This window comes from Curcuma longa, chromosome 6 (genome assembly GCF_044706935.1).
Source record: "Curcuma longa cultivar G26 ecotype Majalengka, Jawa Barat chromosome 6, ITB_CL_G26_1.1, whole genome shotgun sequence".
NCBI classification, from domain to species: Eukaryota; Viridiplantae; Streptophyta; class Magnoliopsida; order Zingiberales; family Zingiberaceae; genus Curcuma; species Curcuma longa.
The window spans coordinates 1,523,124-1,537,301 of NC_133866.1; the positions used below are offsets into that span (position 1 = coordinate 1,523,124).

Genomic DNA, 14,178 nt, shown 5'->3' on the forward strand with positions numbered 1-14,178 from the left:
TGGTTGACTAACTTTTTTATTATTTTTCATTATTTTAGAAAATTTAGTTCGATTGGTTTTTGCTAAAGAAAATTATGTTTCTACTTTTCCTCAATGTACAAAGATGTCATCGATCAACTAAATTTTTTTTAAAAAATTTTTGAATAATTTTTTAATTTTCATGATTTCTCATTCGAAATTCAAATTCTAAATTTTAAAAATCGATAAAAATTTTATTTTCTCAGATCTAATTTTTTTGAATTCAAATATAAATAGTAGACTTCAGTGAAATTTTATTCAAAATTTTTTAAAGTGATTTTAAATTTTTAAATATTTATTCTTAAAATCAGATTTTTTTTCAAGAATACATTAGCTATGAATTATATTTTAAATGTAAAATACTTAGCTAAGTCATTATTGACAACTAAATTTTTTATGATTTGTTCTACATTTATTAGACACTTTATAAAAAAAATTTCAAGATTTTTTCAGTTTAAATTGGACTTGCATTTTTTTTACCCCTTACTTAGTTTTAAATACCCCGTTTTTGCTGTGATCAAAGGGGGAGAGTAGGCTGAAGTTCAGGGGGAGGTTATAATTTTAACATGCAAATTTTTTTTATACTTAACTGTTTATTTAGTTTTATTACTTTTATTATTTTTTAGTTTACCCCTAATTGAACCTGAGTTGATGCACATCAAAAAGGAGGAGATTGTTGGTGCCCAATTAGTTTTGATGTGATCAACCGAGTTAAGTTAGGTCCTGTGTTGTTCTAATCCCTCTGCTAAGTGTGCAGGAACTTAGGTACGGAGGAAGTCGAGCGTAAGACGTAGCGAACGAGAAGGGTTGCGCGGGGAAGTGAGTCGACGGGCTCGGTGCAATCCGAGGGACACGGAAGCTACGGAAGAGTACGCCGGTGGAGCGAGAAGGGCGTGCGCAAAGTCCGAGGGACGAGAAGCCGGGAGGAAGCACGCTCAAGGGGCAAAAGGTCGGAGTCGGGTTCGGGTGAGCCTAACTCCGATTGGCCAGAAATCACCCAATCGAAGATTCTACAAAAAGTCAACAAAAGTCAAACTATTGACTTTGACCATTGACTTTGACCGTTGACTTTGACCAGAGAAGAAGATTTAGACTTGGACCGTTTGGACGTGGCGGTTGAAAAAAAAGAAGAAAAAAAATAATAAGATTTATCTTTATAAAAGATAAATACTTATTTTTATTAAGGATAATTCTCTTTATCTTTTATTAAAGATAAAGTTTATCCTTATTTACTCAACGGCTACGATCAAGCCTATCTCTGATCAACGGTTAGGATCGCATCAACGGATCAACGACCAAGAGAAAGTTCATCTACGATCAACGATCTAGATCTCTTCTCTTGGGCTATAAATAGACTTAGAGTTTTAGAGTTAGGATATCAATTACTTTATATTTTATTCTCTAAGTCGTTGTGCTACAATTGTAAAGGCTTCTCCGCCTAAAGGAGTTCTTATTGAGTGTTAACCGCCTTGGAAGCAACGATCCAGTTGCAACCAATTTTTTTTAAGACGAGTGTGATTCTATTAAACCGTCTATTCACCCCCTTCTAGTCAGTCCAACCCGATCCTATAATTATCTAGATTTTCCACTAGTGAAGTACTTATTTTGATTTATTTTTATATTTTGATAATAAATTAAGAGAATCATTAACTAAATTTATTTTTGTAGAATATCTTTCATTTAGTTTTGGATCTAAATACACTTTAAAATTTTTTTATAAAAAATCTCTTAATATATCTACTAAATATATTCCTAGAATTATACTTACAAAAATAATTAAAAAATTAGTAAAACAAAGGGAATAAATTAATTGAAAATTTTAGTAGATTAAATAATAAAATTTTTTATGTTCTGATATTTGGAGTAAGTATTGACAAATACATTTATATTTGAGTATGACTTACCATTGAATCGATAACTCCTTGAATACCCTAAAAAGATTATTAAATTATAAAGTTTTTGATGAACACATACCATTCTTATAATTATTATATTTAATTTTAGAAAAATATGAATTAACTCAAAAAAATATTTTCAATATCATTTGATAATGTTAGTTCTAATACTACTAGTATTGATAAACTAAAATTTATATGTCAATCTATTATTAGTAATTTATTTTTTCATATTCATCGTGTATGCCATGTTTAAAATTTATGTATTCAAGATGGATTAAAAATTTTAGAAAATCATATTAAACCAATTAAAATGACTACTTCCTATTTATGGTCACATCCATCTATAATGAAATAATGAGATAGATTTTCTAAAACTAGTGGAATGAAACCTAAAAAATTTTCATATGATGTACCAACAAGTTGGAATTCAACATATCAATTATTACAAAATTTATTTCAACATAGAGAATTATTATATTTATTTTTACATAAACTAATAATAATACTAATGTATATTTATTTTCACACTAATGGAATATTTGTGGTAGTATTTGTGAAAATTTAAATGTATTTAATGATGCAATCAAACAATTTCCTAATTTTTATTATTCTACTTCTCACTTAATTTTAATGAATTTTTCTAATGTAATATTAGTTTTAAATGAAAATAGTAATAATGAATTTTTAGTTTTTATTAGCAATAAAAGAGAAATAGGGGAAAATATTATTTTGATATTCTTGAAATTTATTTAGTTGCATGTGCTTTAGATCCTAAATGTAAATTAGAAGTTTTACAAGAAATATTAATTTTGTATTATGACACTTTAATTCTATTTAAAGATTCTCCTCTCCTAATTCTAATAATATTGTATATAATATTAGAAATTATTTATATGATATATATTTATAAAAAAATATAGTATAAAATATAAAATACAAACTAATATTTTTGAAATAAAATACTAATAGTAGTAATTTAAAACTTATAAAAGTATAACTTTTATTAAAAGAATATATGAAATGTTCATGAGAATCCTCAAGTTTTTCACAGGAACTTAAGAATTATTTTACAACTTTTGATTTTAATGAAGCATATAACAAAATAGATTTCAATATCATAAAGTGGTGGCTACAAAGGCTTAAACTTTTCCTGTCCTATCTATGATCGTCAAAGAAATTTTAGCTTGTCCAGTGTCAACAATTGCTATAAAATAGGGATTCAGTGCTAATAGTAACATATTAGATGAACGATAATCGATTTTATCTCTTGACTCATTGGAAGTCCAAGTATTACTCGACGATTGGACTAAAGTAGGAAAAATAATTTAAGGAATATAACTTTCAGATGATGAAGTCGAAAAATTTGATACTGAATAAATGAATACAACAGGAACGAGAAACGAAAGTGAATAGAAATACCACTTCCTAAGGTAAAAGGGTAAAAAGGTAAGACAATTACTTGTTACTTAATTTTTCTATACCCTGATAGATACGTTAGCAACTTAAATAAGTGTAAGTCTTTTTTTTTTTAATTTTTTTATTAATTTATAATTTTGAATTTTTTAATATAATAATATTGAATCATGATAAATCGTGAATCAGCGGTTTCAAATCATGAATTGTAGTCATCTTGGACGATTAAGGTTAAGGGCGTTATAATTTCTATTGTCATTGTCATAGTTGTTTGGTGATTCTTTTCTCTCTCTCACTGAATTTTTTTCATTATGGTTTCTTTCTCCATATTAATTAAGTATAAATTCAACTTTATTTTTTTAAATCGATAAATATTTGACAATATACCTAGGTCTAGTTAGTTTGATCAAGAGTTGATCCAAATAGGACTTGCTGTTTGGATGTGAGTAAAGTCTAATCAAATTAAATTAAAGTTGATCAAAAAACTAACAATAAATTTTTAATAAAATAAATGAATGACATTCAGTCTCTCTAGTGGATACCGATCCTACTTCTCAAGATGAAATATGTGTGCAAAATATTTTTTGATATTTTTTTAATAATTAATAATTTACCGACAAACTATGACTATAAGTATTAATAATTTTTTTTTTAAAATAAGAAATAGATTATCTTTAAAAGCATATGGAACGACTCTTTTGCACGTCAAAGATTCTTTAAACGAGAATTAACTCTTTACTTTTAGAAACCTTTAATTATTTGACATTATAAGTATATCTAAGAGTCAACCAATAATTATTTATCTCTAAAAATCTTAATAAAAAATTATAAATGTCATAAAAAATAACGTTAGAAAATTAACAATTTATCCAGTTATAAATGTGAATTGACAAATTCTATTTTATTTCTAAAACTCTTTTATCTCTCAAATGGATTTGGAGGGCATTCTATGCCTAAAAGAGCTGCATTCCGATGCAAATAAAAAAACACCTAACTTAAAATTCAAAATGACTCATAATAAATCAAAATACCTCATAATGTTAAAATCCACAAGTTAATTTGTCTTAAATTTGATTACTTTACTTAACAAAAGATAAAATCTGCCACCTTTCTTGCTATGTGATAGTTGAGTAAACACATGCTCCCAATGGGTAATATAAAGTAACCATCCTAGTAACAATGACCAAACCATAATTACAATCTAAGAACATGACAATTAAACATACTTTAGCAATTTCTAAACATGGATTTAGAAACCTAGACATGGTATCAACTTGACATTAAAACTAAATAATGCTAGCATCTGAATTTATCTTAAATAACCTGTTGGCATCAAAATGGTTCCGTAACTTCCAACCTTACCTTTCACTACTACTTAGCATGCTATTGTAATTTACCAACTATCAAATAATGCATAGAACTACTATAGTTGTTAACATTCGAAAGTGCGGAAAATAAACAACTCATAAAGACTAGTCTTTAGCATTCTTAATGATGCAAGTTCCCAAGGCTCTTTATTCTAAGTTCCACCACATCACACACTTCGCATCGTCTCTGCCGCCTCCGCTACTCGAATTTTCCTTTGTCCTTATCTGCAGTACAAGGAAAATGAAACTATAAGCATAAAGCTTAGCAAGTACCATCCTACTCACAAAACGATGCATATTTTAAAATCATGCTTTTGAAAAATATGAAAGGAAAATATCTTCATGCTTGTCATTTATTGCTACTGAAACATATAAGCTAGATAAAGATCATAGCATACACATCATAATAAGCACATGAACTGAAATCATAAACTGAACTAAGCTGAATCTTAAAAATTAATTTCACTTCAAGTTGGTAATGAGCTTTTGAAAACTTATACATATAATAAGTGAAAATAGTAATCATCCTGCTGTGGGCCCGGCATTGTGCTACTTATGCGCGCATCCCTAAATAGATCTGATGTAGCTAATCCCGAACCCATTAGGGTACTACTAGGCGATCTCGGGCCTAGGGGCGATCTCGGAGCCCACCCATGGACGAACTCGAGTCCATAATTACTGAGGCAAGGTAAATTATTTTCATAAACATGCTGTAAGAGACACTAATCTCCACTTACATACATAAATTTTTGAATAACTAAAACTATGGATTTATGCATACGAACGGAGCTACTTATACTGCAGGTGAGAGGTACTTACCTCCTGCGCTAATTTTCTTACAATTCTTCCGTTAAAGAAGAAGATCTTCTCGGCGATCTTCCTATGTCTACGCGTTCTTCTCGCGGAGAGGAGCGTCCTTGTAGAAGAAGTTCTCCGGAAGCCTTCCTTGTGATCCTAGGGGACGGAATCCTCGTTCTTCGGGTTTGGGGCGCCAAGAGGGAGGAGAAAAGAGGGGCGACGGCGTTCTGGGCGAGAGGTGAGGAAAGGATTTTCGGAATATAATCAAAATCCTCTCTTAAGCCTCCTATTTATATTAAGTGATTCCTAGACCTAACTCGCCTATAATTAAATTTTGGTTTCTTTTTTTTTGGAACAGACTTGTTAGGTCTCTTGGTCATTGGAAATATTTTAAGAGTTGCAAATTCTTAAAGGTCGCGGGTTCAAATCCCGCCTCGGACATTTTCCCTATTTATTTTGATTTCTAAACCTAACTCGCCTATAATTAAATTTTGGTTCCTACTTTTTTGGAACAGACTTGCTTGCTCTCTTGGTCATTGGATATCCTTTAAGGGTTGCAAATTCTTAAAGGTCGCGGGTTCAAATCCCGCCTCGGACATTTTCCTTCCTATTTATTTTAAGTGATTTCTAAACCTAACTCGCCTATAATTAAATTTCGGTTCCTTTTTTTTTTGGAATAGACCTGTTGGCTCTCTTGGTCATTGGAAATCCTTTAAGGGTCGTAGATTCCGATAGGTTATAGGTTCAAATCTCACCTAGGACATTTTACGTTCCTATTTATTTTTGCTACTTCCGCTAATCTAAAAATTCCAGAAAAATATTCTAAAATTCCAGAAAAATCATAGAATATTTCTAAAATTATTTTTGAGATTTTTCGGACGTTACAGTAAAGCCCTTTAATGTTACAGAAAAGTCAAGTCGCACTGGGTACTCGGGATTCCAAGCTAACCTAGAATAAAGCCACGTAGACATTTCCAACTAACCTAGAGTAATATCAACATTGGTCGTGTCAATAACTATGTAAACCAATAGTGAATCATCTCCATCCAAGTGATGGTGGGCATGCTATAGGAAAAACAAATATAGGTAACCTACAAATAGCTTGGGTATGGTAACCTACTAACAACTTCGTATTCTCTTTAGTATATTTTCCTTTAAGCCATCATTACAGCTTGGTATTCTCTTTAGTATATTTTCCTTTAAGGCATCATTACTATTGCTTGTCTACTATATTGTTCAATGTTTTTGGTTTTTGTATTTTATTATTAAAAGGTTTCTCTATAGGATTGAAAAGGCGATAGATAGGAGTAAATATAGCGCTTAAAAACTTTTATTTTCTTTTTAACAAAGCAAAATAGATACTTAGCAAAAATATTAAAAACTAATAAACTCAATCAGTTACTTAGTTCATAGTCCAACGACTGCTATCTTAAGACCTACGATCCCATGGATAATTTCGGATAGACAATTTACTAAAGCTCTCCTCTCCAAAAACTTTTAGAGAAGGACAAAGGCATCTACAGAAGATGAAGAGAATAGTGACACACTACTATCTCTTAAATTAAATGCAAGTAAATGAAAGAGTTACCAACAATGACTTAATAGAATTGAGTGTAAGTTGTCGAAGAGTAGACTGGTGCAATAGACTTGCAAAACGTGCTTCCAATAGAGAGACAAGAGCATTGAGTTGTAGAGAATTGTTCTCAATCTCGAGTCCCGAAGCTCTTTTATTGACTTTGTTCGATCGACTAACTTCCTAATCAGTCGACTAAACCCAATCAAATTGAGTTATCTTTGTGGTTGATTTTAGATTTTTCAATTGACTAAATGTCCTATCAGTCAACTAACCCCTATTCTTTCCAAGCTTGCTTTGATCCAATCAGATCAATCATGTGTAATCTGTTTGAACCACAAAAAGCTTTCACTATACCAACATTATTACCTTGCTCCTCCTCTATCTTTTCCTCCTTACTCCCATGAGGGTTAGTTTGATCGAGAGTCAGCCGACTCTAATATTAATTGTAGGATCGATGTGTGTGAGAGAGGGGAGTGAACCTCGTTCATTCATTCATTTATTCTATCAAAAGTATTAGCAGTAGAAAAATCAATATAGAGTAGACATAAGGATTTACTTGGTTCTCAACTCCCAAGGTTGGTACTGCAAGGCCTATGTATGGGAGGTGCCCGTCCACTAGCATTATCCTTTTTAAAAATTTACAGAGGCAGAGAAATTCGTCTTACAGTTTAAGTACAAGTATAAAACAACTATAAATTAAATACAAACAAATTAAATCTGTTATCGATTGATCCGAAAGTCTTGAGCATATCACCCTCCTCGATCATAAAGCTTCGAGCGAAGTTGTTTTCCTTCGAGCACAAAGATGAGAATCATAGAATTATTGATCTTCAAGTGATGCTCGTTGATGTTAGATTTGAGGGGTGCCCTAAGACAATCGCCTTACGGTTATATTATTTATTGGATAAATAGCAATTCACTATTTGAGTGCACATTTTCTATGTGTTTGATTGGTTCTTAAACACAATTATCGAATATCCACAATATGATTCATAGCATGAGAGAATTTGTGATTGGATCACAATTAGTAAGCATCTCTATATATGTAATTATGAATGTATTGAAATTATTTCTAGTCGAGAAATTGATGAGCATGAACGTCATCGATTCTGTTGAGACTAACACGTTTAAATTCCTTAGTTAACCAAGTAGTTGATCTCACTGGCTAGAGACATTGGATGTTGAGAGTTAAACATGGATGTTGGTTGAAGGTAACTAGTTTATTAGAGTGACCTACCTTGAGACTTCATATGGTTCTATATATACGTCAATGAAGATCTCAGTGCAGCTTAAGTGCGAGTTTCCTTTGACTTGCGGTATTCAAGTCATCTTGGTCATGGAGGCTTATACTTTGACATCTTAAGCAAGCATCTCCAAGGAGGTGTGGATCCTAGATGATTGAATATAAGTCGAAGTACCTGAAGGTGTTTGAATAGCTCATAAAGGATTCACCTCTCCTTGAAAAGAAAACGTATACTCTACGATCGCTTATCAGGATTGTTACTAAAAGTCTTTGGCCAAAGCATTACATATCAAGAGTATGATACTCTTGGACACATATACAAGTAACTTGAATCCACAGGACAAGAAAGCTAATTTGAGCTAGGTGTGATATAGTTAGCCTAGTGGGGACTGACACACATAGACTATATCCTAAACTAAGCGGGTATAAGACGGTGAAAGGAGCGTGACACGTCTTATTATAGCTTCTGAAGGATTTAAAATTTATTCTAGAATCAATCATTGATTTTTCGATCAAGTGGGGATCATGATATACTACTAGGTGTCACTTATGATCGTTCCATAATTAATGGTTAATTACACACGATCAACATAACCGAGAATCTATTGGGTCATATACACTACAAGTTCTCCGAAGAACTTAAAACGAGTTTGAGAATTGGATTCTCAGAATGAGAGAAATAAAGTCTGATTGAATTGAAAAAGGATAAAATGATGAAATTCGTCTTATGGAGATAAAATGAATGAAACTAATTTTGTTCAAATTGGAAGTCGTTTGATTATTGAACTAAATAATTTAATTTTAAACTAAATTGAACCAACCTGGTTTGGTTCATGATGAAATATGTTTTGGCAAAACGGAAGAGATGAGAAACTTCATCTTGTGAAGACAAAGTAAACAAAACTAGTCTAGATCAAATCAGAAGTCGTTTGGTTGTTAAACTATGCAATTTAATTTTGAACCAAAACAAAGTTGATTTGCTACCGTACCAATTCGCTATAGTGATTAGGGTTAGTTTGGTTTAGCCCGATTCAGCTCACGCACGCTCGGTTCTTCTCCTCGCTCGGTCGTGTCATGCGATCTGTTTCTTTTCTTCTCTACCCAATGAAGCGCCGCTGGAAAAAACCCTAAATCTCATCCACGATTTAAGGGTGAAGCCGACTGCGAGGAGGGGACGATGCGAAACCCTAGCAGGAGGGCCGCCGTCATGGCTCAAGCACCGACCCCTCGCCATTCCCGAGCATCGTCTGCTAGAGAATCACGTGCGTGCTGGGTTTCTTCTCTGCTTGCCTTCCGTCGGAGAAGTATGATCGATGGCCTTCTTCTCATGAGATCGTACGAAGGTGGAGCGGTCGAAAACCCTAGTTGAGTTTTCTCCTCTGTGTGAACGCCATCAGCTTGATTCTTCTCCTCCGAGTGAACGCCACTGGACAGAGCCTATGCACTGTTTTCTCCTAATTGGGGGCATAGTGCCTGTCGGCGGTGGCTGGTTGCGGTAGTCGGACGACGATGCATGACTACATTGGCTGACGGGGTGGCTCGTTGTGGTGGTTGGCGGTAGAGGCTGATTAAGAATTAGGAGTCGTTGTTATGGTGGTCGATGTCGTTTTCTCCTCCTTTTCGTTGTTTGTTGTTGCCACTGCCGGATTATTTGCCAGCGTGGAGCCGCTGCAGATTATTTGCCAAAGCAGAACCACTGCCGGATTGGTTGATGGAGTGGAGCTGCTGCCGCATCAATGTTGGATTTACCATCGAATTAGATTAGAGTTTTGTTGTCAGAACTCTGTGCAATCATCGAAAATTATTTTCGACCATTGGATAGGTTGTTCAGTCATTGCCGCTGAAGTCTCGATTGCCCGACGACCATTTGCTATCTTCGCGGAAGCTTATGAAGCTTTCGGAAAACATTCTATCAACGTCGAAAAGATTTTGATCATTTATCCTAAATCGATGGTCAAAGGTTGACCACTAAAAACTACACTGGAAATATGATTTTCGGTGATAGAAAATTCTAAAAAATGATCAGGATATATATTGTTGCATGTTTTCTGGAATAAGATTTTTCTCTTAAATCAATCGTTATCAATCATTGGTTAGTACCAAAGACGATGACGCAACATGTGACTTTCGAAATTGTCCAGATGAGAACTTGGCATGGATCACCAGTAGAGACAGAACTTTTGTAAGGACCGCTCGACTGATGCCAACTTCGCTCAACGTCATCAATAAGGTACACGTTGAATAATAACCTTTATTTATTTATTTATTGTTAACTCTCCCAGGCTGCTAACAGATGCATTTTTGTGGGCCCATGGCGGAGTCAAAGCTTCGGCTGGGACAGCGAGGCCGTCGATCCGACGGTCCAGATCGCAGGAGATTATCACCTTTACTTCTCTCTCCCTCTCGCTCACAGAAGATGCGTAAGCAGGGACGGACGGCGGACAGAAAGGAGAGACGGCGATGGAGGTGGCGGAGGTTGGTGACGGAACGGACCTGGATCGAAGGGTGATGGCGGCCGTGAAGGCAGCGGAGGATCGGGGTGATCCGCCGCTGTTGCGCGCCGTGGAGGCGGCGCGGTGCGTGCAAGAACGCGGCCTGGGCCTCCCCAACGTCGAGCTGGCCCACGTCTTGGTCTCCAATCTCTGCTTCGCCAACAACACACCGGAACTGTGGAAGTTGCTCGATCAGGCCATGGCGTCCCGCTTGGTCTCCCCCATCCACGCCCTCGCCCTCCTCACACCTAGGCAAGCACGCGAACTAACCTCCCCTCTGAAAGTAGATATTCACTTCTTTTCCTTGCTCATACGTTTTCCATTTTCTTCGAGACCCCTCTCATAATTCTTGTTTTTGTCGCTTCTCTATGAATTCAGGGTGATTCTTCATCGACAGGCGCAACCGGAGGCCTACCGGCTTTATCTTGAACTCATGAACCGTTATGCTCTCTCTTCGCTTTCGGTTGAGGCCGGATTTTGCAGAGACAAGTGAGTCTATGGCACCTCTTTGCTTGGTTATGTAGAAAACTTTTTGTTTTCTTGTACTATGGGCAATCACACTATTTATGCAAGTTTAAGCTTGTTGGAAAATATCATAGAAGGTGAGGCAGCAAACTCTGTAAGCCTCATGAACTCTTCTTCATATATATATTTTTTGTTCTTTTTTTTCTGTGTGATCTATTATTAGTTTCTAGGTTAGTTATTCTTTCCTTTGACGCTTGTATGTAGGTTTTATGAATCAGAAAAATTTCACTCATAATGAATTAACGGGCTAGAGTGAAGAGTGCTTTACAGTGAAAGATAATTGGATCTGAAGGGATTAGCTTAAGAATTTTTTGGCAGTGTCCCCAATCATCTATCACCACCATACTAGTAGTTCGTGTGGTAGCACATATGCAACATGACTAGATATGAATGTACCCTCACTTTGCAAGTTTGTAGGGCAGATTATTAATCTATGCACATAAAATGTGATATACAGTCTATTGTTTTTTTCCTGCTTTAGGTCCCACAGAGTCTGATGCTACTCAGGGGCTTCGCCAAGTGGTGCACTAGAAAAGGATTTTCAGTTGTTCAAGGTTGCGTTCTCCTGTATATAGAAGGTTGAGGAAACACGAATTGCAATATCTTAGGATTGATGGTAGGGGCCATGTAAGGAAAAAATGATTTTTCAACTAAAAAAATGGCTCCTGATAGAAAACATGCTGCTGTAATTTTTTCTTCTCACGTCCTCCACACCTCTTTGGGAGGGTTTTAATAATATTATTATTATTGATCATCATCATCATCATTGTTATTGAAGTCTGTCATAGCAAAGCTCTCTGTTTATGCATGTTTGTGGCCTCTTCTACATTTTGAATAGAAAATATGACTTCTCTTCCATCAAAATCTCAATTGATCAAATGAGTTCCTGTAGTATGAGGCAGGGTTGACAATATTGGTCACAATTCATAGTTGGATTCGGTTTGACCAAAATATGATTAATAGAGGCAAAATTTGGAAGTGAACAATACAACTTAAATATGTAAGTGGATGACATATAATAATTTTTATGCCATATCACTTTACTTAGAAATTCTAATTATAATCTTAAGTAATATGTAACTTGTTTTTTTATGTAATTACTTATATATTATTTATTGATACAAATGATATGACCCACTTGCGACGTGATTAACTTAACATAGATTGCCACCACTAGTGTGAGGCTGCACTTTGTTTGAACCACTTGATCATCATATAAGTTTGAAGTTTTTTTTTTTTGCTTAATACTCGTGTGTTCATTGCTTTAGTTTGTTGGTTCATTTCTTAATCTCCTCACATAGACCATTAACTGCGCTGATTTACAACATTACTCTTGCTGATTTCAAAGAATCCATTCTTGTTGATTCACCTCATGCATTCTTCTTTAACCTCTCTCCAAAAAATCCTTTTAAAAAATTGTGAGTTGTTTCTAATGTTGCATTCCAAAAGTTTAGAGAGCAGTAGAGAGTTAGATTCTTTCATGTCAACTTCTTGTCGACATGTTACACTGCTTCTTTTACCACTTTCCTTCATAAAATGTCTTTACAACAATTGTTATTTATTTCTTATATTGAATCCCTGAAGTGTTTGAAGTGGTATAAATCTTGTAATAGTTTTGATCATTGTCTATCCAAATAAATATAGCAAGAACAAGCTGTTAGTCTAATTAGTTTATGTTGGTTATAAAGATATTTTCCCATCACAGAGTTATACTACTCTTTGAAAGTAGGGATTTATGTGTCGAGCTGTGCCAGTTGGCATAGGTCAAATTTAGCATTTTGTCTGTATATCCACATACAAGATGAATTGGAGCTCTCCTAGCTATCCCAAGCAATGGCAGTTGCGCACTGCAGAAATTGAGGGGCTAAAGGAGGGAGAAAGGTTGTTGAAGGATAAGGGGATCAAGGGTTTGTTGGCGAATGCCACATGTTCAATGGGCAACTCACAGTGAATAAGGTAGAGGAATTGAGGAGAGGAAGAGCGAAGAGAGTACACGAAAAGAGAGGAAGGAAATTAAATAGCTCTTAATCTTCCAAAACTTCTACTAACCTAATTAAGTATAATTGAAGTAGAATATCATATATAGATAAAATTTTAAAAATAATTTCAGATATAAAATTTAAATATGATAAGGGTTGATCTCTAATATGAAAGAGGATCCTCTTTCTTTATGATATTGGGAGAGACCCAGAGAGATCATGAGAATAAGTGACAAAAAACTCGGCTTTGATGAGGTCATCTTGAGCTTCTTCTTCTCCTCAATTTCTTCTCTTGGCTTTGGTTTGAGTGCCGAGGAATAATCACTTTGATTAAGTTGAGGAAATAATTTGCATATTTTTTCATTATTTTTAATTCATATATCATTAAAGATACATGATTGCAAGAAGTGTGTACTAATTGAATTTGATTAAAGTTGTTTTTTTTAAACTATGTTTAGATGGTATAAACAATTTTTAAATTCAAATTTAATTTTATCGAAAAAAATCTTGAATCTTCCAATTAAATAAAAAATCTTGATTAAATTGATTAAGACTTTGTTTACTTTCACGTTTTCATTTCTTTTATAAATTTGGTACTTACCAAATTAAATAAGTTTAATTACAAAATTATAAATCTAATTTAAATCCCAAATATAATATTGTTCATCTTGAAACTTCTGTTCTGACCTTTTTATATTGCTTTACACTTTCAACAATGAAGGCATTTGGGCCTTTAAATTTGGAATTGTTTCAATGATGCAAATTTGAAAGCAAAATATAAATATGCCTTAGTTTATAGAGAACTAGGGAACACCCCATTTTCTTGTTCCTCCTTCCAACATTCTAATAAATCCTTATAAAAACTAAAG

General features: G+C 34.1%; 1 protein-coding gene across 1 annotated transcript; it reads left to right on the top strand.

The window, feature by feature from the left end:
- Positions 1-10,755: 10,755 nt before the first annotated feature.
- On the top strand, positions 10,756-11,298 carry LOC141831082 (mediator of RNA polymerase II transcription subunit 33B-like). Its single transcript, XM_074718520.1, has 2 exons — positions 10,756-11,057; positions 11,184-11,298. The coding sequence occupies exons 1-2, from the start codon at positions 10,774-10,776 to the stop codon at positions 11,296-11,298; spliced, it is 399 nt and encodes a 132-aa protein (XP_074574621.1). The 5' UTR covers positions 10,756-10,773.
- The last annotated feature ends 2,880 nt before the right edge of the window (positions 11,299-14,178 follow it).